The sequence below is a fragment of the Caretta caretta genome, chromosome 14 (assembly GCF_965140235.1).
Source record: "Caretta caretta isolate rCarCar2 chromosome 14, rCarCar1.hap1, whole genome shotgun sequence".
In the NCBI taxonomy this organism is placed as follows: domain Eukaryota; kingdom Metazoa; phylum Chordata; order Testudines; family Cheloniidae; genus Caretta; species Caretta caretta.
In genome coordinates, this window is record NC_134219.1 from 13,828,603 (window position 1) to 13,856,143 (window position 27,541).

The 27,541-nt window shown below is 45.5% G+C and overlaps 1 protein-coding gene across 3 annotated transcripts; it reads right to left on the bottom strand.

Moving 5' to 3' along the window:
• Positions 1–4,047: 4,047 nt before the first annotated feature.
• Positions 4,048–18,473, bottom strand: MYCBPAP (MYCBP associated protein). 3 transcript variants are annotated; one of them, XM_048817947.2, is made up of 19 exons: positions 18,266–18,473; positions 15,813–15,940; positions 15,033–15,192; positions 14,747–14,853; positions 13,412–13,595; positions 12,902–13,017; positions 12,055–12,205; positions 11,567–11,682; positions 11,271–11,386; positions 10,197–10,305; positions 9,650–9,839; positions 8,915–9,102; positions 8,158–8,304; positions 7,635–7,949; positions 6,768–6,889; positions 5,844–5,959; positions 5,143–5,276; positions 4,737–4,919; positions 4,048–4,202 (listed from the first exon to the last, which is right to left on the bottom strand). In XM_048817947.2, exons 1-19 carry the CDS (start codon positions 18,402–18,404, stop codon positions 4,101–4,103), a joined length of 2,823 nt encoding a protein of 940 aa, XP_048673904.1. In that variant the 5' UTR covers positions 18,405–18,473; the 3' UTR covers positions 4,048–4,100. The 3 variants fall into 3 exon arrangements, with proteins under 3 accessions (XP_048673904.1, XP_048673903.1, XP_048673905.1); XM_048817946.2 differs by having other exon boundaries at positions 10,197–10,308; XM_048817948.2 differs by lacking the exon at positions 4,737–4,919 and having other exon boundaries at positions 10,197–10,308.
• Between the last annotated feature and the right edge of the window lie 9,068 nt (positions 18,474–27,541).

Genomic DNA, 27,541 nt, shown 5'->3' on the forward strand with positions numbered 1-27,541 from the left:
TATCCATCATGATCTTGGATACCACCATACAAATCAGTGGGAAGGCATGTAAGAGGCCTTGATTCTATGGCAGAAGGAAGGCATCTCTTAATGATTCGGGGTTCATACCCCTTCTGCAGCAAAAGTTCTGACACTTGGTGCTATCCTTGATCTGTGATGGGAGTCCCTCATCGATAGAACACTGGCTCTGTGATGAACCTCGGCAGTCATTACTCATGGTTGGTGACAGACTGTCTGCTTAGGTAGTCTGTTAGATTGCTGCTCACTCCCAGGAGATGAAGAGCAACTAGGGTTATCCCGGGATGGTGACACCATGTTCCGAGCTTGATAGCTTCCTGGCAGAGGGGTGATGAGCTGGCACCTCCTTGCTTGTTTACACAGTACATTGCAGATGTGTTGTCTGGCAGGATCTGCACTGTTGGATTTTATAGAACAGCTAGGGGTGCCATATAAGGTAGCCGTATGACTCTGATTTCCAGGATGTTTATGTGAAGTCCCATGTCCCTCATATCTGAAGATGGTCAGGTGGGCTCTCCAACTATTCCCGATGCGTCCATAATCAGTCATCATTCGGGAAGAATGGTAACCACCGTCTCATGTTATTGGAGTTTAGAACATAACATAAGAACGGCCATACTGGGTCAGACCAAGGGTCCATCCAGCCCAGTATCCTGCCTGCCGACAGTGGCCAATGCCAGGTGCCCCACAGGGAGTGAACCTAACAGGTAATGATCAAGTGATCTCTCTCCTGCCATCCATCTCCACCCTCTGACAAACAGAAGCTAGGGACACCATTCCTTACCCATCCCGGCTAATAGCCATTAATAGACTTAACCTCCATGAATTTATCTAGTTCTCTTTCAAACTCTGTTATAGTCCTAGCCTTCACAACCTCCTCAGGCAAGGAGTTTCACAGGTTGACTGTGAAAGCCACCAATTGTTGACTGTGGTCAGAGACTCAGAGCCCAAGCCCAGTGGAAAGGGGCAAGGCAGCTTCTGAAGGTCATGGTAGGCTCAAGCATGGCTCTGGTGCGGCTCCTAACATTCCCATCAAACCTGCTGCCACGAGGAGGATGCTGAGTGTATAACGGAGGAGGATGGATGCCTCCTGGCATCTTTCTAAATGGGCAGTCAGCTCTTACCACTTGTTAACTCTGCAGGTAGAAGGGTGTTCTCTGCCTCTGTTGAGGCTAGTACTTGTAAGGGCTTATGTCAGAAAAGGAATTTATTCAAATACAATGAATCATCTCTGATAATACAGGTGTTACTGTGTGTGCGCATATATAATATTAGCAACACTGCATTTAACCTGTCACTCAAGAATCTCAAGGCATGTTGCAAATGTAAGATTATTGATATATTTTCTTCATAATGCCAAAGCCTTTTCTAATGCACAGAGTCCAGCTGCTTTAACAGGGGGGCTGCACGTTTCTGAAGCAAGGTGCCAAGTGGAGATAGACTCTACATCCCAGCTTCCTCTGGATTTGAAAAATGTCCTGAAGGCAGGGCTAAATGGTGTGGGTGTGGCATTAAGAATTGATACATTTCCACAAAAATATGCCATAGTGACTGACTGACACACTAGGAAATCTAGACAGAGGAGGCAGCAGGGGAAACACAGGCAGATACACATGGAGGCAAACCAATGCACAAGGAGAGGGGATGATCAGATGATAGAGGCTAACACAGTGCTAAATCCTGCTCTCTTCACTCGCAGGGTCAATTCCATTGATTCTGATTCCAATGGGACTAGCTCCGGGAGTAAGGGGAATAAGATTTGGGCCCCAGTGAGACACAGGTACATTGAAATGGCCAAAGAGAAACATATGCTAAGATCAACAGAAAGGGAGAACACTATATAAAGAGGAGAAAGAAAGGGGAGAAGGCAGGTGACTGAATTGTAGCACTTTTACACTGGAATCCTGTCTCTCTCCTGTGTGGGATGATGATTTCATAGCCAGGCAGGGGAGTGCTGCTTTTGTCTCCCCTAGCAACGTACTACTCCACTGAGGTGGGGAATAGTATTATAAAAGGGGCCCATTTCTGCTTCTTGGCTGGAGAATACCAATTACAGCCTGGCCGATGCTGCAGGGAAGGATGGGGATGCTCCTGCTTAATCGTGGAGGTTTAGGACAAGTTAGGCAGGAAGGTCAGATAAAAGAAAGAGGACAACCTTTCCACAGGCAGGCCATGTTCTGTCAATTTGACCAAATCTTTGGCAGGAATAAACAGGAGAAAAGGCCAAACCAAATCAAAAGATTAAAGCCTCACTAGGTAAACGCTGGATTCCAAATCCTAACCTGTCCAAGCTACTTCTGAAGAGCTCCACTGTTGAGAAGTCATAGGAGGAGGCATGGCAAGCAGCTGTGTGGAGGCCTCATGCTGGGAAAAATGAGATCCCAACTCACTCAAAAAAAATCAGAGAGGGGGGATAAAACCTAGCACTGAAACAGTTACAGAAAAAAACAGAAGGGAGCAAATTCATCCCATTAAACTCTACCAACTTCAATTCAGCTCCACCAGGTAGAAATCTGACACAAGGAGACAGATTAAATTTTTAAAAAGCTGGAGTTCTAATGACATTTCTCTGTGTTGGTGTCATGATGGTTGGGTTCTGGAACACTTGGTGCTCTCTCTCCTCATTAGTTTCAGAGACAGGAGGCTGAGAAACAGACTGGCACTGTGCCTTGAGCTATTGGAACTTTTCAGCTCTCTTCCTTAGGCAGAATTTCTCCAGTTTCTTTTAGTCTCAACCATTTCTGAGTCTGTGATACCCCTGTGACATTCGGTATCTGGTGGGAACACCCTACACCCCATGTTCATCCTTATGATTGTGTGGTACCTAATGCAAAGTTTGTCATGTCAGGTGTCTTCAGAAGGCTTGTGATATACTGAGCACTGTTGTCATGGTAATGTTATAGTAATGGTTGTTATAGCAATGTTATAGGTTGTGATTTCATGTATATGGTTATGAGGCTGAAAACGTGTCCTCATGGCTTAAAGCAAGCCCAGGCAAAAACTCCCTAAGAGCAGAGGGGCAGTTCACACCTCATCAGGACATATATGGGACAAACCCAGCCCAGCCTCACAAGAACAAAGGACGCTGGCCTAGGCAGTAACAAAAGGATCTGTTGGACTCTCGAGTGAGTCACCCCCCTTCCATTGGCCAGTTTGGGACTGCGATGAGGTAATGCTCACCTGACTCTGAAGGGGAGGGGGCAAAGCCAAGAGAGAAGAAAACATGATAAAAGGGAGAGATGTCTGCCATGCTTTCTCTCTCTTCCACCTCCATCTACAGACATCACCACCAAGCGAATGAAGCACTAATCAAAGGGGAGAGCCTGGCTGAAGGGCAACCAGCCAGCCTGTGGTGAGAAGCATCTAAGTTCATAAGGGCATTGAAAGTGTTAAGATCAGCTTAGAATGTGTTTTTCTTTTATTTCATTTGACCAAATCTGACTTATGTTTTGGCTTATAATCACTTAAAATCTATCTTTACAGTTAATAAATCTGTTTATTTATTATACCCGAAGCAGTGTGTTTGTTTTGAAGCATGTCAGAGACTCCCCTTGGGATAACAAGCCTGGTACATATCAATTTCTTTGTTAAATTGACAAACTCATATAAGCTTGCAGTGTCCAGTGGGCATAACAGGACACTGCAAGAGGGAGGTTCCTAAGGTTGTGTCTGGGACTGGAGATATTGGCTAGTGTCATTCGGTTGCACAATACAAAGAGAATGCCAAAGGCTGTGCTTGAACAGCCCAGGAGTGGGGGTTCTCACAGCAGAACAGGGTAAGGCTGGCTCCCTGAGTCAAGGATTGGAGTGACCTAGTAGATCACCGGTCCAGAAAACACTAGAGGGGAACGTCACAGTAATGCACTGAACTCCCCCCTATTCAATAATTTTTTTGTCGAAATAACAGATGACCTAGGAATGTCTCCCTGGATGGATCTCCAATAGCAAAATGTGAGAAAAGGGCCATCCTGGTCAGGTTTTTTTTAGTCACTTTTGCCAGGTTCAGACAGAAAAGGAGACTATACTGGATCTGCATAAACATGAATATTTATTTCTTTAAAAAGAACAGCAACAATGTATTTTTAGACAGAAAATGCTTCACTCCCCCGCTCATGGGCATCCCTCTTTAGCTCTTCAAATAGAAAAACCATATTACACACCATTGAATCCAGCAGACCATAGACCTAGAACAGAAAACAATACAAAGACCCTTTTAATGAAAACATGATAACAAATGTTGGTGAAAGGGATTGACTGAAGCGAAAGCATCTCGCTTATATACACCCCCCTCCCCCCAAACATGGTGCTTGTAATGCTCAAAGAAATATCTGGATTTTATATATTTTTATCCCTAACAGGAGCTGTCTAAACTAAAGTAAAGTGTGTTTAACATTATCTGACATAAAATTAAGTATGATGATCCCTCAAGAATCCGTAAGCATGCTGAAGAAATTCCAAGTCAGAACAGGGGGATGCAGCTGAATACATGATGGAATCATTCCAGCTTGGGGATTTGTTAACACAGCAGCCCATGCTAACATTTGCTGACAATTTGTTCATTAGGTTTTCTTTATCTGATAAAATGCTCAGCTGTGCACCTAGCTTCATGCTAAGCTTAAAAGCAAAGAAGAGGAGACAGCACAGAACAAAAGCAACTGAGAAAAGGTGACAAAAAACACAGGAGAATGAGAAACATGGAAAGATAAGACCAGACTTACTTCAACATAAAGTTTTTCACGGTATTTCTCAAGTACAATGGGATCTACTTGTTCCTGGCGAGATTCTACTTGGTCTGAATCTACGCTATCCAGCAGTGTCAATTCTTTCACCTCCCGTGTGAAACTTGGGGTTCTTACTCTTTTCTCATCTTTCCCTTTCATCTTCCTGCTATTTGAACGTTCCTGATCATACACAGAAAGACAGACAAAGGTAGGACCAAAGCATCCTTCAAATTGCAGGGCATGCTGCACATCAGAGACAGCAGTTCATTCAAAAGAGAGGAAATCAACTCTTCCACAGGAAGATGGAGGTTTACAAGCCCAATATACACACCCTTGTTATCTGTCACATACTCTCTTAGAAACCAGTTAATCACTTTCCATCTTCTAGATTTCCACCACATACCTCTCTATCTTTTCCTGTTGACTTTGTTGCTCCTTTTTTGTCCTCTTTTTCCTTGCCCCCAGCTGCCTTCTTCTCTTCTTTCTGCAAGGCTTTCCGGTCTTCCTTTCCTCCTTTTACAATCTGCTTCAGATCCACTGCAACCAAAACAATTCCAGTGATCCCAGAGCATTGTTTCAAGATCCAGTACAGAGCTGCAAATCCAATGCCTCTGTGCACTGTAAATACATTATATTACAATGTATTTTCCTCTATCTGATGTTTATGGAAGCATACTGCAAATTAGCATTTGTACAGTACTCCGACTTCTCAGGTATAGTCATATTTAAGGCTGGACATAAGCAGCAATAAATATGCAGCAGGACTAGCATGTAAAGGAGTAATAATGGTAATGTTTTTATTAGTATGGGTGAGAAATAGGCTTAAATGTTAACAGAAATACAAATATGAATGCTAAGCCAACAGGTTTCTGTGCCTTTAAGAACCACACTACAAACCAGGGTGAGTACTATACTCTGCACTACTTTTTTCTGATAGGTTGCCTCACAAAGGGCTCAGTGCGGGAAGTGCTCAAGTACCAGCAGTCATTTCAGCTGAAGCTCAGTAAATTACCTGAAATTAAACGGAACTGAATTCCACTTAAAAGGCCCAGGAAAACCTGCTTAAATGGCTTAAATGCTGGTGTGCTAAGACTAGAGATTTACCTATTTCTTCTGGAACACTTTCTACGGAAGTGTCCTTCTCAGGCATGCCGAGCAAGGATCTCAGCATTAGGGAGCGGCTCACCAGACCTTCAACTGCTTCACGCCACAGCTGGAAACTGAGAAACAAAACCATCAGTATTTGCCATGGCCAGAAGTTGTGCAGGAGAGCATTCATATGCGCATGGGGGATGAGGGGCAGCATAAGGCAGGGTTTTTGCTTCTCCCAGCATCTTGTTCTACCCTGTGCCCATGAACAAAGACACCTCAGCCAGTAAGAGCTATTGTCGCTTCCAACTAACTCAATGTGCTAACATCCAAGGTCTGACAACTGTGCATAGATGGCTTCACGAGAAATTATTTTATGAAGTTATAGCCCCCATGGCTCTCAATAGTTTGGGAAACAGAGGTCAGCTGGATCTATAAATATTATGAAATAAGGTTTCTTCCTCTTCAACATGAGTCAATGTGGATCAGATTCCCATCTGCATCTTGGCGTTCCTGTGTCCTTCTGATTTACAGGTGAACAGAAACTTTCAGTGTGTTTACAGCCCTAAAGTAAGAGTCAATGACAGAATATGGGCTACAACAACCTTTTCAAGTACAATGTTAGAGAAAACTGCCTGCCAGGTGAGACCCTCATAAAAGGAAACACAGAATATTCTGCCAGATAACAATCTCGGAGAATGAAAAGATCTCAAGTAGTCTCCAAAGCAGCAAGAGATCAATATTCTGGCTTATCTCCAGAGTCAAATGGGATCTGCGACTTGGACAGCTGCTATCCCTAAGCTGTAGAAAACCTTGCATGTAGAGGACTGATAGAACTCATATTGCTGGACACACTTATCTGCTCTCTTCTGGAGTTTGCCAGTGCTACTAAGCGAAGGTATTTGTTGGAAAGGGCTTTTCTCTGCAATGGTAACATACCATGTTTGGTACAGGAGGTCTGACTGGGTTGGCCTCTGTTCAACACAAAGTGCCAATGCTGCCTTATTGAGCTGAGTCAGGGCTGCTTCTCGTTTTTCCTCCTCAGGGATTAACTGCAAAGCCTGATGGGATAGAAAGCCCAGTGAGCAACTCCTCAGCTTCAGAGCCAGAATGAGGACCCTGGGGGTCCAAAAAGGGAGGGAATGGGGAATAAAGCTATAAACGCAACAGACAGGTTTCCAACAGTGCACTGTAGCCAAACTTGCACTGATAAGTTACACCACTCTGGATTCTTAAATCCAAACAAACACCACAGTCAGGGAGAGAATTGCAAAATACCCTGTCTGCACCCTGTTGTGAGCACTAGGCCCCCAAATCCTCTGATGGATAAGGACAACTTTTTAAGCACAAGGATCTGTAAGGGAAACAGAGGGGGCTGAATCATGACCCACCCCTCATATTCTAAATCCTGGAATAAACAACAAGCACTTCTCTTCCATACTAAATGCTTTAGCTTTCCAACAGCTAAATACTACTGAACACATACAATGTTATCCAATTCTTTTTAATTCATCACACAGGCGCTGCAAAGTCTCCCTTGGGAATCTCTTCACAAGAGCACCCAGGACATGGTCAGCAGTGCTGAAGGATGATTCATTCCCTGCTAGGTTTTCGCTGACACACTCAGTGAATCACACCCTCTCACCTCATTGCAGTGATTTACTCAAACTTCTGATACACACACGACTTCATTCATTTGGGAGCTGGAACATACCAGACTATTCCCAAACAAGCAAATCTCAAAGTGGATACACTTCCATTCCTTGCCAACCCATCACAATTTTAACAAGGACAGAGGGGTAGAACCTGTTTAAAATCCGCAAAGGAAAGGTTCCACTCTTGCAGGCTCACTTCCTCCTCCTCCACATTAATCATCTGGCTTAGGATCTCCTCCGCAATACTCTTCTGGCGTGGGATCTCCCCAGTAACACTCTTCTGACATGCAATGTCAATAGCACTCTTCCGGCACCAAATTTCCTGTACAATGCTCTTATGGCCTGAGACTGGCTGCACTACGCTCTTCTGGCGCCAAATCTCCTCTTCCTCTGAAGTTGAGGGAAAATTCATGTTTTGCCTCCACAATTTGTGGAGCTCCTTCACCACTTGGTGCTGATAGTGCAACTGTGATAACAGAAAAAGAAAAGATAAATACAGATGTGAGACAAGTCTCACTTTGCAAATAAGACCACCATCTAGCGATTAAACTGACAAGCTAGATGAGTCTATCTTCCTGCTTAGAAATCCTGGGATGCACCACATAGGCCACGGCATCATCATTCCCGAGTACTTATGCTCAGTTCAGTGTAGAATATCAAATGGCAAGCTGTACCTCTGGATTCTTTCTGTGGAATAACTCTTCCTCTGTGATATAAGCATCCACAGGAGATGGGACTCGCTCCGGTGTCCGAATTCGATCAAGCAGCTCCTTCAGATTCTCCTTTACTATGACAGCAACTTCTCGCGCAGCCAGCTCACTCTGGGGCACCACAGTAACCAAAATAGATGTGATTCCTTGATCCACATACACACACAAAGAAGTTCACACACACACTACTATAGGCATACATTAACAAATATGATCAGTTATAAGGACACAAATACACAGATGTATTTACATCCGATACAGTGGTCATTAAAATGATCACACAAACATCTATATTTTACAGATGATGGTATAATTTTAAAATTATTATTTAATTTGACTTTACTCAGTAGGTCATTAAACTCCAGCCATACCAGTAACTAACACTTAAAAAAGGAAAAAAGTAGAAGGATTTTTTTTTTTAAAGTAAGTATTTTAGGACAGACATCATTAGATTTTATACAAGATGCACAAAAATAGATGGAGGTGATGTGGAGTGCTGATGTCACTTCATTTGGAAAACCTGCATAACCACCTAATTAACTAAAACTAGAAAAGACAAAAAAACACAACACACTTTTGGGTGCTATGTAAGTAACTGATAATCTTACTCTTAGTGACAATTTTATGGCAATGAAAACATTGCAGCACCCACATCATACTATATTCTATATTTACATACTGAGTCTGAAGCTTATATTCCCACAGCTAACCACTTGGTTACCTCCAATTCATCTCTGAGGCCAGCCAGCATATCCTCATACAAAGCAATGCCCCACAGGGACACCTGTAGGACAGCCCCTCCTAATAAGATGGGGTGAGTCCCAAACTCCCAGGACTCACTGAAGATTCCTGCCTTCCCCGACTTGAAAAAGAAGGAAAAGTTTCTAGTTTCCCCAGGCAGAATGACACCTAAGAATAACAGAGAGAGCACATCAGTCACCTGACTACAAGAGTTCTCTTGTTCTGCAGAATTCCTCTTCCAAATACTTCACAAATCTGCTTATTTTCTGGCATCAATGTCTGTTTTTCAGCCAGATATCACACCTAATATCGCCATCCATCTTCCAGGTTTACTCCCATTCTGATTGCTGATTGGGGTTTTTTCTCTTCACCCTTCCAATCCCTAATTTTACCTTGATCTCAACCCTCTCAGTACACGTTCTGCCCCAATTTTTCAATAGAAAATCATGCGGTTTTAGATATTCTACTCATACAAATTCTGGCTAGGACTCACTCGCTTTCCTCCAACCACTCTTGAAAGGGATCTGTCTCACACATCTCCTCTGGCATTAGTCTGCTCTGGGAGCCCCAGATAGCTTCTTATGGAGAATCACCACATATGTTTGCTTTGGCAGTGGCCTGACTCAGATAACCCCCTGAACATGTCCACCTCACATGTTTCCTTTGGCATTGGTATAAAGCCCATACGGTAATCTTTAAGAGATCCACATCTCACCTGGTCTGGTGTTAAAGTAAAAATACGGCATCCCTTTTTCCTTAGTTTCTTCAAAGGTAACAGACTGGGCTTGCCTCCGCCAATCATACCATATGGCAGCTGTGCCATCATTGCTTACTGTCAGGCAGGATTCAGCTTTCTCACCCGCCAAAACTTCAAAGGTGACCCGGGCAGCAATGCCAATTTCATCCTGTGTGGAAGAGAGAAAGAAAAAAGGTAACCACAGGATTTGCCTTCCCGTGACCAAATGAAGTGATACTACAGCTGGCTGTTTAAACTATTAGATCCAGCCTGACAGAAAGTTCTGCAAGGCATTGTTTGTCCCTACCCCACCAAGTTGCCACTTTCAGGAGTGGACTGAGGCAGAACAGAAACACAAACAAAACTGCCTGTCTCTGTTTCTAGATCCCTCCAAAGCAAGTACAAGTTTAGCAACCACTTTATGATATCCAGAATAATCCCTGCTGGTTACACTCAATATACAGCTATGACTTAGGAAAGAAAGAAAACTTAGCCTTATCATATTTCAAAACAATTGCAATTTTACCCTATGAGAAGTGGTGCTATTGATCCAACGAGCTGGCTCTCCACAGAACTGCAAAGATGGACCTAATACTGGTTCTGGAACCACATCTGGATAATCTTCTAAGGGATCACTGCTAAACAAAGCAAAGGCCAATATTCTCTTGGGACTGTTCAAGCAAGTTATTATCAAGCACCAGGGAACAGAGTGGTTGTTTAGAACACCCACATTAACCAAGAAACAGAGGGTTCATTTCTGATTAACCATTTCATCTGTAGGGTTCAACTGTGGCCAACAGACTGAAAACTCATCAAATCACAGAGTCCTCTGATTACAGACAGTGTCATTGGACTACAGCTTCGAGGGTGGGTGCAGGAACTCCAAACATAGACTGATATTGTCACCACAAAGAATGGGCAGGATGGAACTCATGCTGATGAAATGGACAAGGACACCTGCCTAAGGAAGGCTGGGGACAGATCACTAAATGAAGAGGCAATATCCATCAAAGAATGGACCAAAAGTAATGCCACCATGGGCAGAAAAAGATATCTGAGGAAGATGGAAGACTGAAGACACCAGAAGGAGATGCACAGCCTGGAATAACTAGGGGCAGATTCTCCACCCTGCCTAACCTAGGGCACACTGAGTGGAAAGGGGGTGGGTCACAAGAAGTTGGTTTCAGCTTCTTGATCCTCAGCCACGAGGCCCCATTGCTAGTTCATAGTCATACAGAAGCACCTCTAACTTTGCCAGTGGAGAACTGACCATAGCAGTGCTTCACTCCCCCATCTCTCCTCCTCCTCCTCTTTCCACCTCTGCTGCACCCTGGAACACTGTCAACGTGGCCCCTTACAACGGGATAAGGAGGACATTTGGTATTGGAGGCAGTGGAGCTACCTCCATCAGGTTTCCACCAGTGGAGAATTCCCCCTGCACAGGGGGAGTTCTCTACTAGCTATCTCTGGCTTTCTTAAGGCCACTTCCCTATCCTCTGTGGAGAACCCGGCCCATTCTGGATAAGGACAAGTGAGAAATCCTCAAAGACTGTTGGTCAGTATCCACAATTCCTTATCACTATCATCAAACGTAACTTACAGGCTCTCTCTCTCTTCAGTGGTGCCTTCCTTATTTTCCTGGCACAGCGGGAAATACAGTGCTGAGACAGAAGTGAAAGGTTGCCCTTTACCAATAACTTCCAGGCCATCTAGGTCCTTGACAAAAAGTAATAGTCATAAAAAAGGAAAAAGGACATCTGTTAGTTTTTGTCCTTACCCAGAAGTCACTAAGTTAAGTTAGGCTATAGTATATCCTTTGATAAGGAAGGAGAGAAGCACAGTATGCTGCCTTAAAATACAGTGCCTTGTGCTTAGGAGAGAGTCCACTGGTCTTACAGGGTGATTAAAATCCAGCTCCTCTAGGATGGATTTTAACTCCTGTCGTCGATACTTCAGGAAGAGACTCTTATCCCAGGTGAGACGGAAAGGGGACTCCTTTGCAGATCTGGAACCTGTGGAATTAATCACATGTGAGCTCAGTGTTTACATACCACATGCCTATTGATTTCACTTTCTCCCCAACCACTGATCTTGCAACAGTCCAATCTCTGAGACACACCGTTCCATCAGAGTAAGCTTAATCTTAGGAGTACCCTGGCAGTGTCACCTAGGGCTACAGTAGTGCAGCCTTCCACTTGGCAGGTCCCTGCATGTGATGACTAGATGCTCGACAGTGTAAGCTGCTTCACATCAATGCCCTCCCACTGCCAGAAGGGACCCTAGCAATACGAGCTTCCTTGCAGCAATTTAAAACTACTGGATAGTTAATCTTTGCTGTTCCACACACCTCCCCGTTAATGCTGTGCCTCCACCCATTTCCTCACCCATCTCCGTCCTGACACTCTGAGGTTTCCCTACATGAGTGACAGGCTCTGGGTAGCCTCGCTCTCTCTGGGTCAATGTCATCACCAGACCAGTGAGTTCATCTCCAATACACTCAGGCTGGCTCCAGAACTCACTTCCTACATGGTAGCCCTAGGGAGGAAAAAGAAGGTTGCCACCATGCAATGATAATCTGCCTGTCATTCTCACAAGAACTAAGCAGAAGACATCACATGTTGTTTATAAGAAGATTTAACCAATTATGACCTCTCCTCAATCCAAATGGACACTCTGACTGAATGAAAGATCAAATGATATTAAACACAATATAGTCCCATTGATGTGAATCCTTTTTTAGTGCTGTAAATACACAGCAAATGACTCCCTTGTTTTAGCCCAGGAGCATTTCCCTTCAGAGCACCTTCTGAATTGGAACCTCGGCCATCTAGCCCTGACACCATTAGATCTTTGTTGCCTGGTAATAGTAATTTCTGGCACATGACCATGCCATCTCCCCAGCCTCTGCTGCTCCTTAGTAGGAGGCTCACTGCATGGCACTGCCCTACGCACTAAAGCTCTTTAGCAAGGAGCCCACAAGAGCAGCATCCGTTAGATCTAACCAATACTTGTTACACCACCACCATTTTTAAATCAAATGATGTTTCTCTTTGAAATAACTGAAAGCTCCGTAATTCATTTCGGACCTGCAGTGGATGTGGTAGATGCCTAAAGATGGCTCCTCAATGCCAGTCCCAACAGTATTATTCATGACACTAACATCCTAGTCCAAATGGCCTCCCCTTTCACAAAACCAGAATAATCAGGATTCTGAAGAAGTGGGGCTCTCACTTTCCCATAGTGCAAAGCAGAGAGGCTCCGGTCGATAAGATATCGCTCTTCCTGGACTCGTCTGTAATCCTCTGAGAGATTCATCAGCAGTTCATTTTCTGGTTTCCGAAGAAACTCTAAAAACAAGCAAAACAGAATCACCTCTTTTACCAACCAGAGGTCTCCAGAAAATCAGCCTCACTCCTTCCAGCTAGCTCCCTCTCCAGCACGGTAACTCTCTTCCAGTCACCCCCCCCCCACACTCCCAAATCTGCCTCACTGCTACTTCCAGCCACAGCCGTACAAGCCATCAAGGCCATCCTCACAGCCTGAATGTGCTGAACCATCTCACCCAGCACTACTGGAGTCTGGGGAGCACTGAAAATGTGTGGATAATTGCACAGCAATACAATTTCGCAAATCAGCCAGGCCTTGGTTTGCCAGGGACAGTAATAACTTACTGTGATGGTGTTTGGTTCACACAGTCTTACGTGGCGTTCCACACAATTAAGTTGTTCCAGCTTTACTCACTACTCAGAACTCTCTGCTGCTTCTTCCTGAGTGCCACATTATGATGCCAGTTCTGGAGGGCCCTGTGCTGTGATGGTGGAGCCCAGAGAGACTTTCTCTTCTTCCCTTCCCCATGTTTCTCTCTGTACTTCTCTAAAGCTGCCACTGTACCGTCCAGATCTGAGTCTGCAATCAGCTCAGCTAACTGAACAGAAATTAAAATGTTAGATTAGCCTATCCATCCAGGCACAGGCACCACAAAAACAAAAGGGGCAAAGGGGTAAAGAAAAGAATGTTCTGGATTGGCACCATCTCTATGCAACCAATTCTGGATCAACAGTTTCTGGCATTCACAGCATCACTCGCAGACTGCGTCAGACTATACTACATTGAGTAGTCAGACATAACGAATGAAACTGTCTCATCACCTCACTTCTTGTGCTACTCAGCACTGGTGCTCTCAGCAGAACTGCTGAAGGAACTGGAGCCTGGAACTGTCCAATGCCTCTTACTGTGGGACTCTTCTCCAGACAGGACTTAGTAGGCCTGGCATTGCAGCTACTCTGCAAGCAATTTCCCCCCATATGGGCAAACCATGTCTCATGCCAGAGACTTTTCTGAACCATTTTCAATTAAACCTAAGTCTACTGCATTCACTACTAGAACTGTGTGAACAACAGATTTTTCGGTTCACTAGCCAAACAAAAAAATCATTTTGGATTGACCCAAAACTTCCCCCCCCTCCCAGTTTCCATGGTGGTGGTGCCCCAATAACCCCGTGGCGGTACTCACCTGGGATGCAGGAAACCAGGTTCCAATCCCTGCTCTGGACTAGGGACCTGAACCAAGGAGTTCCTGCTCCTAGGTGAGTGCCCTAGCCACCAGGCTATAGAATCTTACTTCTCTCTCTTTCTGACCCAATGAATATTTCATGAAAAATGGAAAGCTTTAACAGAAAAGACAGAGACTTCCCCAGAACACCCAATAGCTTGGTAGTTAGAGCACTCACCTGGGAGGGCAGATACCCGAATTCAAGTTTCTGCACCAAAGCAGGAATTTGAACCTGGGTCTTCCACATCCATACTGAGTGCCCCAACCAGTGGGCTATTGGGCATAATGGGGGCACCATCGCCACCTCCTCCTCAGTTTTGTGAATGCCACATAAATCCCCTTGTGAATGTAGCCAGAAAGAAATTTGGGGTTGAAATTGACAAGTTTGCAAATAGTTTTGGAACAATTGGAAGTCCGTTTTTCAGTGAATAAACTATTCATGCAAAAAAATTCATCCAACACTACTCACACTCTACTTCTAGGACAACATTTGATGGCAGCCATTTCACAACTTTATAAACCAACCTCAGCATTTCCTCTAGCTAAAGCTTCTCTCTTGAATTCCTGGAGACTTCCTAAAATGCTGTGGGGGAGAATCTGTTCACAATTACCAACAAAGGGTTCTTCTGGCCCTACAATAAAGCAAGACAGACTGTGAGATCACAGAGTGCTCCTCATCAAACATAGTGGACAGAAATAGAAACTGAGACCACAAGAATTTCAGATTCATTTCTGGACTCTCAAAGGTCTAGCCACAGGTAGTTCTAGCAAAAATAAGAGTAACAGGTTAAGAGCTCAAGTTTAACCCTACCAGAATAACTCAGTGGTCTCTTAGATGCATCAGTAACAGCAGGATATGCTACCAGGAGTTGTGCCTTCTTCCCAGCCTCCTGGGGTTTGTGTCTTCGAATGAGGAACTTCCTTGTAATAGGAGTTTTCTCCCTTTCTTGGGGTAGGCGTGGAGTATGGAGCTACAGAAACAGAATACACATTCGCAATGAGGTTAGGTACAGCACTGCCTCATCTCCACCCTTCTGATCTTGCTGGGGAGGTCCTGGAAGTAAAGAACTCACCAAGATCTGTCACCACACTTCTGGTCCTTCTCATGAAGGTGTGGTGTATGGAGCTACAGTTATCAGATTAAGTAACATCCTTACTATCTTGACTCTGCTGCTTTGATGGGGCAGGGAATTAACTCTGAGTGGCCTCCCCCAAGAATTTTCTGCACCATAGCTTAGTGACAGGTGCTACCTCTTGGGTTTCATAAAGTTGCTATTTTTTTTTCATAACCATAGAAATCTTAAAAGAAAAAAAAAGTTGGAAATGTGATTCTGAACACACCAGATGGTTCATCCTGACATTTAAGATCTTCGTATAAAATTAATCCTCCACTTTCAGCAGCTAAAAAGAGTAGCAAAAAATTCTGATGATTTGACAGACCATCAGAAGTAGGACAGCAACAAGTGGAACAAAAGCAAAGCTCCTATAGTTTGTTTTGATGAGACCCTCCCCAAACCCCCATTCAGGATAAAGGGAAAGTTTCAATGAAGGCAGCTACTCCCTGTGACAAGGGACACGAGATTTTACCCACCTTCTCTAGATCTTCCACCTTGATTGCCAGAGCCTGGATTTCATCTCCTTGTAGAACAGAGCTGACAGGCTCGGGCTCCTCTTGAACTGGTGGGGAGGGCTGCTCAAATGTCTTCACTCTCTTCTTATCTGAAGCACAAGCAAAGAAGTAAAAACACATTGTCTTCCTCTCCCAGGGAAACCTTCTTTCTTTCAGCCAATTGAGAAAGCCTTAAAGGCAGTACTAGTCTTCAAGGTGTATGGAAAACTAGAACTCAGTATCGCCTGTGCTCAGCACATCATGGTATCCACATGATTTGAACATGGACAGTGGGTTTCATCTGCCCCATTGCCCTCACCCTGGCTTAGACACAATGCGATACATTTTCAAGTAGTACATTTCCAGCAGGCAACAACCTAGAATGGAAACAAAGAACTTTTACAAAAGTTTCCTATTTCAAATGGAAATAGAGAACTTTAACACAGTTATCAGAGTAACAGCCGTGTTAGTCTGTATTCGCAAAAAGAAATTGGTTAGTCTCTAAGGTGCCACAAGTACTCCTTTTCTTTTAACACAGTTACTCACTCAACTACATGATAGTCCTTAAACAAAAACTGTATCATGTATGCAAAAATATCAGATTTGTATATTCAGGGAGACGTTTTTGCAGCTCATAAATACATATTGATCATCACAGCTTTGATAATTTGATCTGCTTATGTCCCAAGTTGTGGCATTCTCCTCATTACTTTGTGATGTTATATTTTCTTTGTCTCTCCTTTTGGTCTTAGATTGTAAATTTTTCAGGGTAAGAACTACCTTTTTGTTATGTGCTTGACAGCACCTAACACAATAGACCCTGGTTGGGGCGCCCCAATGTTACCACAATTCAATAAGAAATAATCCTAGCTTTAAAAGGCTTTCCCCACCTTTCACTCAAAGCAACAAAAGTTTCTCCAACCAGAAAGAAAATCAGTAGTAAGAGTCAGCCAAATGTTATTGATTTTTGAGACAGGTATGTTAACATAATTAGGAATATGCAGTATTATATTTCAATCCCTTTCAAACATTAAAAAGAACATCAGGGTGAAACCTCCTTCTAATTTTATGTAATACATATTTTGAAAACATATGAGATCACTGCACTTCTCAGAGGCAGATTTTAGCAGTCTTCTCACTGACTATAATTGGTATTTGAAAATCATTCTCCCTAGGACTCCAATATTTAACTGGGTAAGTGGATTAAATATGGATCTAATGTGCATCAGTGATAAATCAATTGCATGTATACCGAGGGTAGGGCTAGCCAAGCCAACCAGACCTGCCCGATTATTTCTGCAATCTCATTGGAGGCACATATGTTCCTTTTCTGTGGCCTGCTGAAAATATTAAAGCATGTCTTACCATGCACCCAATTAGACATACTGGAGCTGCTGCTGCATCTCCAACACAGATGCAGCTTTTGGAAAACTTAACCTGCTGGGTCCTGCCTCCCTCTTAAAACAAACAAACAAACAAAAAACAACCGCCTGATAAAAGTCTGGACAAGGGCAGGCGGAGATGAGATTTTCTCCTACAAAGTTAACGCACAGTAGGTAGCTAGTAACAATATCAGAACCACTGACTATCATGTTCAGCGTGTGGCCCTCGCAGTGCTGTTAAAGCAAGACCAGCTTCACTTGGATACCCCCAGCCCTATAACCCATCAGGTCCAAGGCAGGATTGTCAAGGCAATGCAAGGTCCACTCAGACACTCCATCACCATTTTGTGCTGGCGGTGGTGACAGCGGGCAATGGGAATGTTGCCAGGGCTCCCAGCTTGTCCCAGGGGATCTCTGGCTACACTACCTGGGCGATGGAGGATGGGCAACCTCCCAATGCGTTAGGTGGTGCCAGAGCCCTGCCCCAGTGACTGCCTGGCAGCAATACCAATACCTCTCAGCTGTATGCCAGCACGGCAGGGTTCTGGAGCTGGTGCCCGTGCTGTGCCCTGTCAGAGCCTTCCCCCGTCACTGTGCCTGGGCGGGTGGGGTCCCTGCAGTGGTGTCTGGACCATTTCTCTGTGCCTGGGGGGAGTCCCCGGGCCCCCTCACTGTGCCCAGAGGAGGGGGGATCTCTGTGCCTGGGGGGAGTCCCCAGGCCCCTTCACTGTGCCCAGAGGAGGGGGGGTGTCTCTGTGCATGGGGGGGGGAGTCCCCGGGCCCCCTCACTGTGCCCAGAGAAGGGGGGTGTCTCTGTGCATGGGGGGGGGAGTTCCCGGGTCCCCTCACTGTGCCCAGAGGAGGGGGGGTCTCTGTGCATGGGGGGGAGTCCCCGGGCCCCTTCACTGTGCCCAGAGAAGGGGGGGTCTCTGCGCATGGGGGGGGAGTCCCCGGGCCCCCTCACTGTGCCCGGAGGAGGGGGGCCCTGCAGCAGTGCCGGGGGGGGGGAGGGACGGCACCGCAGGGCTGCCGGTCCCAGCGCCCCGCCCCTACCCTGGGGGGTTTTGGTCCGGGCGTCCTTCTTGCTCGACTTGTTGATGGTCTCGGACACGGCGATGAGCGAGGGGACCCTGCGGCCGCCCCGAGGCTCCTTCTTTAGGCTCTGAGGCGGCGGCGCCGCCGGCGACTGCATCCCGCCCCGCACGGCCCGGGCAGGCAACAGGCTTGGGCCTGTCTCCCTGGCAACCCCTCCGCCTCCAGCGCCGCCCCCTCCGCGCCAGCCACAGCGCCTGCGCGCGTTCCTCGGGAGACAAGCTCCGCCTCCCGCACGCCACGGTCCGGGGAAGCGAAGGGGAGTGACGACTCCCCAGAATCGTCACCACACGCCGGGCGGCCCTTGTGCGCATGCGCAAGCCACTCGGAAGAGAGAGCGGGTAGACTCTGCGCGTGCGCAGTTTCAGTCTCAGACGTGCTTGCCCGTGGCCAAGCCCTGTGTTGCCCATAGGTCACAAGGGCAATGAGGGTGCTGGGGGGCAAGGGGAGGGGAGGGTGCTCTTGGACAATTAAAGAAGCAGCGTTGCATTGTGAGGGTTGGTGCTCCTGCTTTGCCCCTATGTCCTTCAGCAGCCACCAGCAATGCCTGCATCTTCCTCCTCCCCTGCCCTCCTGCCTCCATGGCTCCTCTGGGGCAACTCTACAGCTCCTCCTGCTGGTGCCTACAGCCCACTGGGGCTGTCTGCAGCGTTGTGATACCTTCCCTTCAGGGCAAATGCCTCTCAGCAAAGCAGCTTCCCCAACCCACACCAGGCTGAACCTCCCCTCAAAGCGGGTTACTGCAGTGATGGCAAAGCAGCACAAAATGGAGACGGGTCTGAACCAGCCCCAGTCACTGGGGAGATAGGGCCCACAGCCCTAGAGCCCATCAATCTTCGCGTCCCCTTTGGCTCTGCAATAGTTCCACAGCCCCTAGACAGTCCATCCACGGTTTCTTCTGGGCCACAGAGGAATGTTCCAGTTCTTGGCAGCCCATCCACGCTCTCTCGTGCGCTCCAAAGGAGCATTCTGCTCGCTCCCATTTCAAAAGGAACTCCCCTCTCGCCTTCTTTGCCCTTCAAACAGGAAGCCAACGTCTAGTCACAGGAACTCCCAGCACAGAATGCTATGTCCCTGCTTGGCAAGCTCTATCTGCAGACACTTTCTTACCAGGGTTACACACATCCTTTCTTATAGCAGCAACATGATGCAGCCACCACTCTTCAGTTAGCTGAAACACAGTCAATAGCATCCCCTCATGCCACACCTCAGCTATCGGAACTGTGACTACTACTCTGTGGTCTTAGGCCTACTATCACACATCTGAGGACAAGCTAAGAAACTAGAGAAAAAACCTGCAACACATCTTATTTCTATGGGACGGAGGGACAAAAAAAATGTCCAGGGTGGGGGCAGTCCACCTCATGTCCCCCCCCTTAGCTATGGGGCTGGATCCCCAACATGCAATGCTTTTTGCTTTCTTCAAGACGATGCAATGCATGCTGGGACTTATCCTTTCTGTGGGCTGCCCTCCCAAAGCCTGCCCCTCCCCCCCACATTAAAGATGGGGCATTGTATTCTGGGACCTGTCCTCTCCCTGGTTTTAAAGTGCTGCTTGGCTCATAACTGATCATTCCATGCTGAGATCTTCCAGAACTGTGGGATGCACAGCACCCTCCATAATAAAGTGCCACCTGGCTCACATGGAAGCACTGCATGCTTGGCCCAGTAATTTCCCTGGGCCCGACCCTATATTTAAAGATGAGGGCTATCAGAAGAGCAGATTGCATAATTCCTGTGAGCTGGATTTGACTCACCTCTTCTTAATAGAAGCATAGTTCTTCACCATACAATTAGATGTAGATCTTTTGTGCCTATTTTCATCCATTTTGGGCCATGCTTTAGCTCCAGATTTACCTCTCCTCAATCCACGATAACAAGGTGCTCTTAGTGCTTTATGTTAAGAGATAACAAATATTGATTTTTCAAACCAAGGTGTCATAAAAATAAAGGGAAGGGTAACCACTTTTCTGTATATAGTGCTATAAAATCCCTCCTGGCAAGAGGCAAAACCCTTTCACCTGTAAAGGGTTAAGAAGCTAAGATAACCTTGCTGGCACCTGACCAAAATGACCAATGAGGAGACAAGATACTTTCAAATCAGGTGGGGGGGGAGAGGACAAAGGGTTCGTCTGTCTGTGATGCTTTTGCTGGGAACAGATCAGGAATGCAGTCTCAGAACTTCCATTAGTTAGTAAGGAATCTAGCTAGAAATGCGTTAGATTTCCTTTTGTTTAATGGCTGGTGAAATAAGCTGTGCTGGATGGAATGTACATTCCTGTTTTTGTGTCTTTTTATAACTTAAGGTTTTGCCTAGAGGGATTCTCTATATTTTGAATCTGATTACCCTGTAAGGTATTTACCATCCTGATTTTACAGAGGTGATTTTTTTACCTTTTCTTTAATTAAAATTCTTCTTTTAAGAACCTGATTGCTTTTTCATTGTTCTTAAGATCCAAGGGTTTGGGTCTGTATTCACCTGTACAAATTGGTGAGGATTTTTATCAAGCCTTCCCCAGGAAAGGGGGTGTAGGGCTGGGGGCGGATATTTTGGGGGAAGACATCTCCAAGTGGGCTCTTTCCCTGTTCTTTGTTTAACACGCTTGGTGGTGGCAGCATACGGTTCAAGGACAAGGCAAAGTTTGTAGCTTGGGGAAGTTTTTAACCTAAGCTGGTAAAAATAAGCTTAGGGGGTCTTTCATGCAGCTCCCCACATCTGTACCTTAGAGTTCAGAGTGGGGAAGGAACCTTGACACAAGGTGATATCAAACTTTACACAAATTAAATGAACGGCACATTGTTTCTTTTCCTGCTTCCTCGTCTGCTATTTATTGATGTGCCTTTTTAATATTTCCACCTTCTTCATTGTACATTTTAAAGGCCTGGGTCACAGATTTGGTTTTTGAGAGCTTTGCATTATACCTTACTTCCAGCACCATTTGGTGACCAAAAACATAACTGCTTTAGTTTGTCTCATCACAGTGTCTTGCAACGTGGTGCTTTCCAACATTGAGCAACAGATTTAAGATAAAGCAATATGATTACAGCAAATTTTTGGGAGGTATTGATCATGTGTCCTGGGGTTCTCTGACTAATTAATTTGGCAATGAGCATCCCATCAATAGGCATAATTTCTGACAAATTAAAGGAGAATACAAAGCCCAATTCTGTAAAGTGTTGAACACTACAGTCTCCCCAATTCCCATTGAAGTCAACAACACAAGCTGCTTAGCAACCCACAGGAGCCAGGCCTTAGTTCATAAAACCTTTCCTGTTGGAAAACTTGTCTTCACCACAGCAGGTTTTGACACTGTCACCCCATGTTAATTTCATTTGCGAGGATGTGAGTAATAAAGAGGCGTTCCTAGACTGAATGCCTTCAGGATATTTGGATCTTCTGCTTCTCCTCAAAGAATTCCCAGTTCTGATGCAAATGGGCACACTGTCTGGCTACTTGGCTGATGAGCATGAACAGAAGACCAGATACTTGATATTCTCAAAATGGTGGGTGCAAAACCCTGCCTCATGACAACAGCTCAAGAAGATGACTGGAGGAAGTGTCCCCTTCTGAATATTTGTTTGCAATTTATTGCATGAAACAGAGCTGCTGGTGTGGATTACTCCACCTTCCAAAAAGCAGGGAATGCTGCCAAGAGATCAATGCAAAATGCCTTTGCACGCATTTCTGTGCTACCAGGTCATGGCCAAAGCAAGTTACAACAGGAAGCTTGCTGCTCATTCCAAAGATATTTGTTTTCAGCCCAAGGCACCTAAACTGCCCAAAGAGGAGCTACGTTGGCAGCTTGCTGGAAGCCCAAGGGCCAACCAATGAATCAGATGGCATCGACCCTCCTTTATAATTTAGCGGTCCAGCCAAGAGTGATTACAGGTCCCAGCATGCACCATGTGCTTGTCAGACAGAAGGATCCTCTCACCTGCCCTGCTCAGGATCATCATGACAGACAGATATCGTAAAAGATTCTCCAGGCAAGTACATTCCTCTGGCTCATGGGCCCATCCCTGTTTTGCTCCTGGCACAGCCATGTGATCAGACAGGGCATGCGGATGTAGAGCAAACACCTGGAGGAAAAGAGCAGGCTGAGGCTTAGGCTCAGTGATGAGCACAGCGTGGTTGTGATGGACCTTGTAAAAAGAAAAGGAGTACTTGTGGCACCTTAGAGACTAACCAATTTATTTGAGCATGAGCTTTCGTGAGCTACAGCTCACTTCATCGGATGCATACCATGGAAACTGCAGCAGACTTTATATACACACAGAGATCATGAAACAATACCTCCTCCCACCCCACTGTCCTGCTGGTAATAGCTTATCTAAAGTGATCATCAAGTTGGGCCATTTCCAGCACAAATCCAGGTTTTCTCACCCTCCACCCCCCCACACACAAACTCACTCTCCTGCTGGTAATAGCCCATCCAAAGTGACAACTCTCTACACAATGTGCATGATAATCAAGTTGGGCCATTTCCTGCACAAATCCAGGTTCTCTCACCCCCTCACCCCCCTCCAAAAAACACACACACAAACTCACTACCCTGCTGGTAATAGCTCATCCAAAGTGACCACTCTCTCTACAATGTGCATGATAATCAAGATGGGCCATTTCCAGCACAAATCCAGATTTTCTCACCCCCCACCCCCACCCCCATACACACACAAACTCACTCTCCTGCTGGTAATAGCTCATCCAAAGTGACCACTCTCCCTACAATGTGCATGGTAATCAAGGTGGGCCATGTCCAGCACAAATCCAGGCTTTCTCACCCCCCCCCTTTTGTGTGACCTTGTGTGACTGATCTGCTTGGTCAGGTGAAGCGGTCTACATCTGAGAAGGATGGGACAAATGTGGCATGTATGCCTTCCAGTAGGTACCGATGCTACTTTCTGCTCAGTTCGAAATTTCCTAAGGTAACAGCTGTAGTGCACCAGTTACAGCCCTTGAGTGAAACTAGGAAAGTCTTCAGGGGATTCACGCCTCTCAGTGCCATCACTACCACCCACTTATATGTGCAAATTCTGGCCTTGCATCTCCCTACCCCCAGAGCTTCAGGTCAAAGGCACTGAGCACTGCAGAATTATTTCTCTGCAGCCCAGGAAGAGTCCATGTTACCTCTTCAAAAATGTCCAGTAACAAATCTTCAGCAACTAGCCCAAATGGGGATTTCCTGGATTAGGCTAAAAAGGGAACGCAAAGGTTTATAGTAGGGAAACAGAAGCAAGTTCTCCTATATTTACCTTAGAAACTTCCTACTGGCTCAGGCTAGAGGCTTTTCAGCTCAAGGCACCTTGGTTTATGTAGCGTTGGAAGGCCTGGGGTGACATGAGTTTGGGTGGCGTTGTCTTAGTCCCAGATATGCACGGTGGGTTGGGAAACCATGTCCCCTGATGCTCCCTCCCTCGAAAAGAGTTGGGGCTGACGGACTCAGATTTTTTTACTCTTTTTAGCAAAGCACCCACCCTTTAATTCCGGCACACGTCACCCTCTACCGTCACCTTGGTTGTTCCCAGAATCACACAGAGCACATACTGAAGGGCAAATTCAAGGATTGCTCTTATCAGCACTGATGGAAGCTTGCCAGCCGCGAGTGCATTCCTTACCACTTCACAGAGCAGCGCATAGGTAACTGGCCCCTTTGCCTAAAGCAAAGACCAAATGGCATCCAGCAAGCTGATAATGAGGGGAACGTGTCAGAGACTATTAGCATGAGTCATTGCTTCTTAGGCTCAGTGAGACTGACTCAGGGAAGGCTTCCTCATGTATTTCGCCTGGGTGGCAAACTCCTCAGCACTTCAGGAAACACCCGTGGGGATTCATTCTAATCAGTGGAAGTGGGTGAAATTACTAGTTCAACGTGTTAGGCCAATAATTAATGACAATCAAGGTGTCAATGAGGAATAATTGGCCCCTTGCACCTCATCACCTCACTGCATTCCTTTCAGGTGTCTTATTTCCCCTTCCTTAGTGAGACTGTGCTAATGCTACGTGCTTCCACTGCACCTGTCAGTTGGGGATCTCAAAGCACTTTGGGTATTATCCCCATTGTACAGCTGGTGAAACTGAGGCACACCATGGTTAAGTGTCTTACTCAAGGTCAAGCAATGCATCAGTGACAATGTCTGGAGCAGAACTCAGCTCTCTTGGTTTCCAGTTTCCTTCTCTGCCAAGCAGATGATGCCACCTCCCATAACAACAACTGTAATGATTGGAAACATGTTTGATTGTGAATTTCGTTAAAAGACTTTAAAAATAATGGGCCTGAGTCTGCCCTCATGTCACCTTCTTCTTCTTCTGTGCCATCTCCATTACTGGAGGTTTGCAACAATGGTAGTCCATTCTGTACGGTCCTCTTCTACCCTCTTTGTGGATGAGCAGTCCTTTTGATCCACCCAGGATATCACCTCACCACCCAAAATCTTCTTCTTCTGCCTCATGTTCTGCCATCCACTTTCCCTTCCAGTGCCCATAAACATGCACGGCCACTTGAACCTCTTAAAATATGCCCTGCAAATCAAATCTTTCTTTTAATAAGATCTCTAACTAGCGTTTGCGGAGTTCCAGTCATCTTCAATACTTTTTCATTGGTTACAGTCTATCTGTGATAGTCTGAGAATTCTATAACACCATAATGTGAAGGACTGTAGTTTCTTTATTATCGATTGTTTGAATGTCCATATTTCACAGCCGTAATTTAACACAGACCAAATGTAAGTTTTTAAGAGCTGGAATTTAGTCTTCATATTTATGTCCCTTCTCATCAGATGTTTATTCTTCCGCAGTATCTGCTCTCACTTACTCTGGTGTAAATCAGGAATAACTCCAAATCAGTGGTATATACTGGGATGAGTGAGAACAGCATCAGACTCAAGGCATGCTTTTGTTTCTCGTCTGCCAACAAAGGGCTCTTTTGCCCATTTCAATCCTGATCTACAACCCACTGACATTGATGAGTCTTTCTATTGTCTTCTTTGGGCTTTGGATCAGGCCCTGAATGTGGATGAGAATAGTTACTGGTAACAGGAATTTTCTGTGCCCATAGTATAGTAGATCTGAATGTGAGTATATTGATATTGGCTATGATGGATTTTCACAAAAACAATAATAGCAATCCATACAGTGTGCTTTCCTCAAAGGGACACTGTTCAAATATTGTGTACTGATTTTAGTACTCTTTTGCATACAGTTTCTTTCCAAAGGCTCAACATTTCTTTCCCTACCAATTTTGGACCCATCTGGACTCATTTACACCCATTAAACTCAAGAGGATGGTGGAGGTGTAATTTAAGCACAATATTTGTCTAGCTGCATTTGGCAAACTTTGTTCCCATTTCTCCCACCCATCCTCCTAATGGAGGGGAGGTGAACTTGCCTGATTTTGGTAATGTCCTTATTTGTTCATTAGCATAATCAATTACATCAACAGCCTTGGAAATCACCAGGAAGAACATTATTTTCTCTGGATCCCACCGCCATTGTAGGGCTAAATATTAACTAAGTCACTTCTCTGCCACAGCATGGTGAGGGTTGATCTAGCCTTACGATAAAATCCCTAGCCAACTGATTGTTCTTTTAAAAAAGCCTTTCTGACTCCTACAGAATCCATTCAGAGGTGCCATACACCAGCTGATCAGCAGATGTGAAAAATGGCATTGGGTTTCCAAATCAGTCAAAGGGAGTCCAACTGACAAGACCAACAGGCCATGCAGATTTCTTACACTACCCTTGTCTACACTACCCGCCGGATTGGCAGGCAGCAATCAATCCAGCGGCAGTTGATTTATTGCGTCTACTCTAGACATGATAAATCAACCGCTGAGCGCTCTCCCGTTGACTCTGGTACTCCACTGGAGTGAGAGGCGCAGGGGGAGTCGACGGGGCAGCGTCAGCCATCGACTTACCGCAGTGAAGACACCACAGTAAGTAGATCTAAGTACGTCGACTTCAGCTACGTTATTCACGTAGCTAAAGTTGCGTAATTTAGATCGATGCCCCCCTCTAGGCCTTATGGGGAAGGGAGTTTAACTTTGCCTAACTCACATGTGCGGGAGACTCCTCAGCAAAAGCCACAGATGGCAGCAAGTGGAATTTCCTATTAATTATTCACTTCCTATCTCCCATCCTTTATCTGTCACGTCCATTTAGCTTATAAATTCTTCGAGGCAGGGTCCATCTCTTACTCTGTGTCTAGACAGCATCTAGCATATTGGGGCTCTGATGCCAGGCACGGCCTCTAAGTACTTGCATAATAAAAACAAATACATAATAATAAATTCCTTATTTCTGCAGGATCACTCAGAATTTTACTTTCTAGGCTATGTCCACACTACGCACCTTTTAGCAACACAGCAGTGCTGCTACAGCTGTGCTGCTAAAAGGCGCGCAGTGTAGCTGGTGTTCGTCGGCGGGAGAGAGCTCTCCCGCCAACAAAAAACTTCCACCTCCAATGAGCAGCGGTAGTTTTGTCGGCAGGAGAGCTGTCCCGCCGACAAAGCGCTATTCAAACTGGCGCTTTTCCTCGGTAAAACTTTTGTCGTTCGGGGTGTGTTTTTTTCACAGCCCTGAACGACAAAAGTTTTACCGACGGAAGTCCCGTGTAGACAAAGCCTTAGTCACTATGAGCTAAAAATAGCAGTGGAGGATGGGAAAAGGCAAAACAAAAAAACATCTGAAACATAGACCTAGAATTTGCCATGCAAAATAATTACAGCTGTTCTGGCACATGGCTTACTCATAATCCCTGACACAGGACAGGCCCTCAGCTTGTATGGATGCAGAGAAATTTTCCCCATCCATTATAACGATGAAGGTGTCAGGCAAACTTTGGACCTAAATTTCTTTAGTATCTTTAATAACACCCATAATAAACCTAAATATAGCTCATGCAACCAGAGATCTAGGACAGAGCCCCAGGATTTAATATGATTTTGGAACCGCTGACTACACAACATTGTTGATACTGTAGCAATCTTGTCTTTGGGCCAGAAGGTCATTCATAATGTTCCACGGCCACACACGGACTTCTCCTTCCCAAGGCTGACTGTAGCCCTACACTGCAGAATGAAAGGGGCACTAAATTCAAGCTGTATAAGCTATTAGAAGTTAAAATGACGATCCCTTCTACCCATCTCTGGTGGCACAGAATGATCACATTTAACCTGAGCCTCTCAGCTTTCACATCCTCTCTATCGAAAGCAGGGTCTGTGATCCAGGACTATGTATGA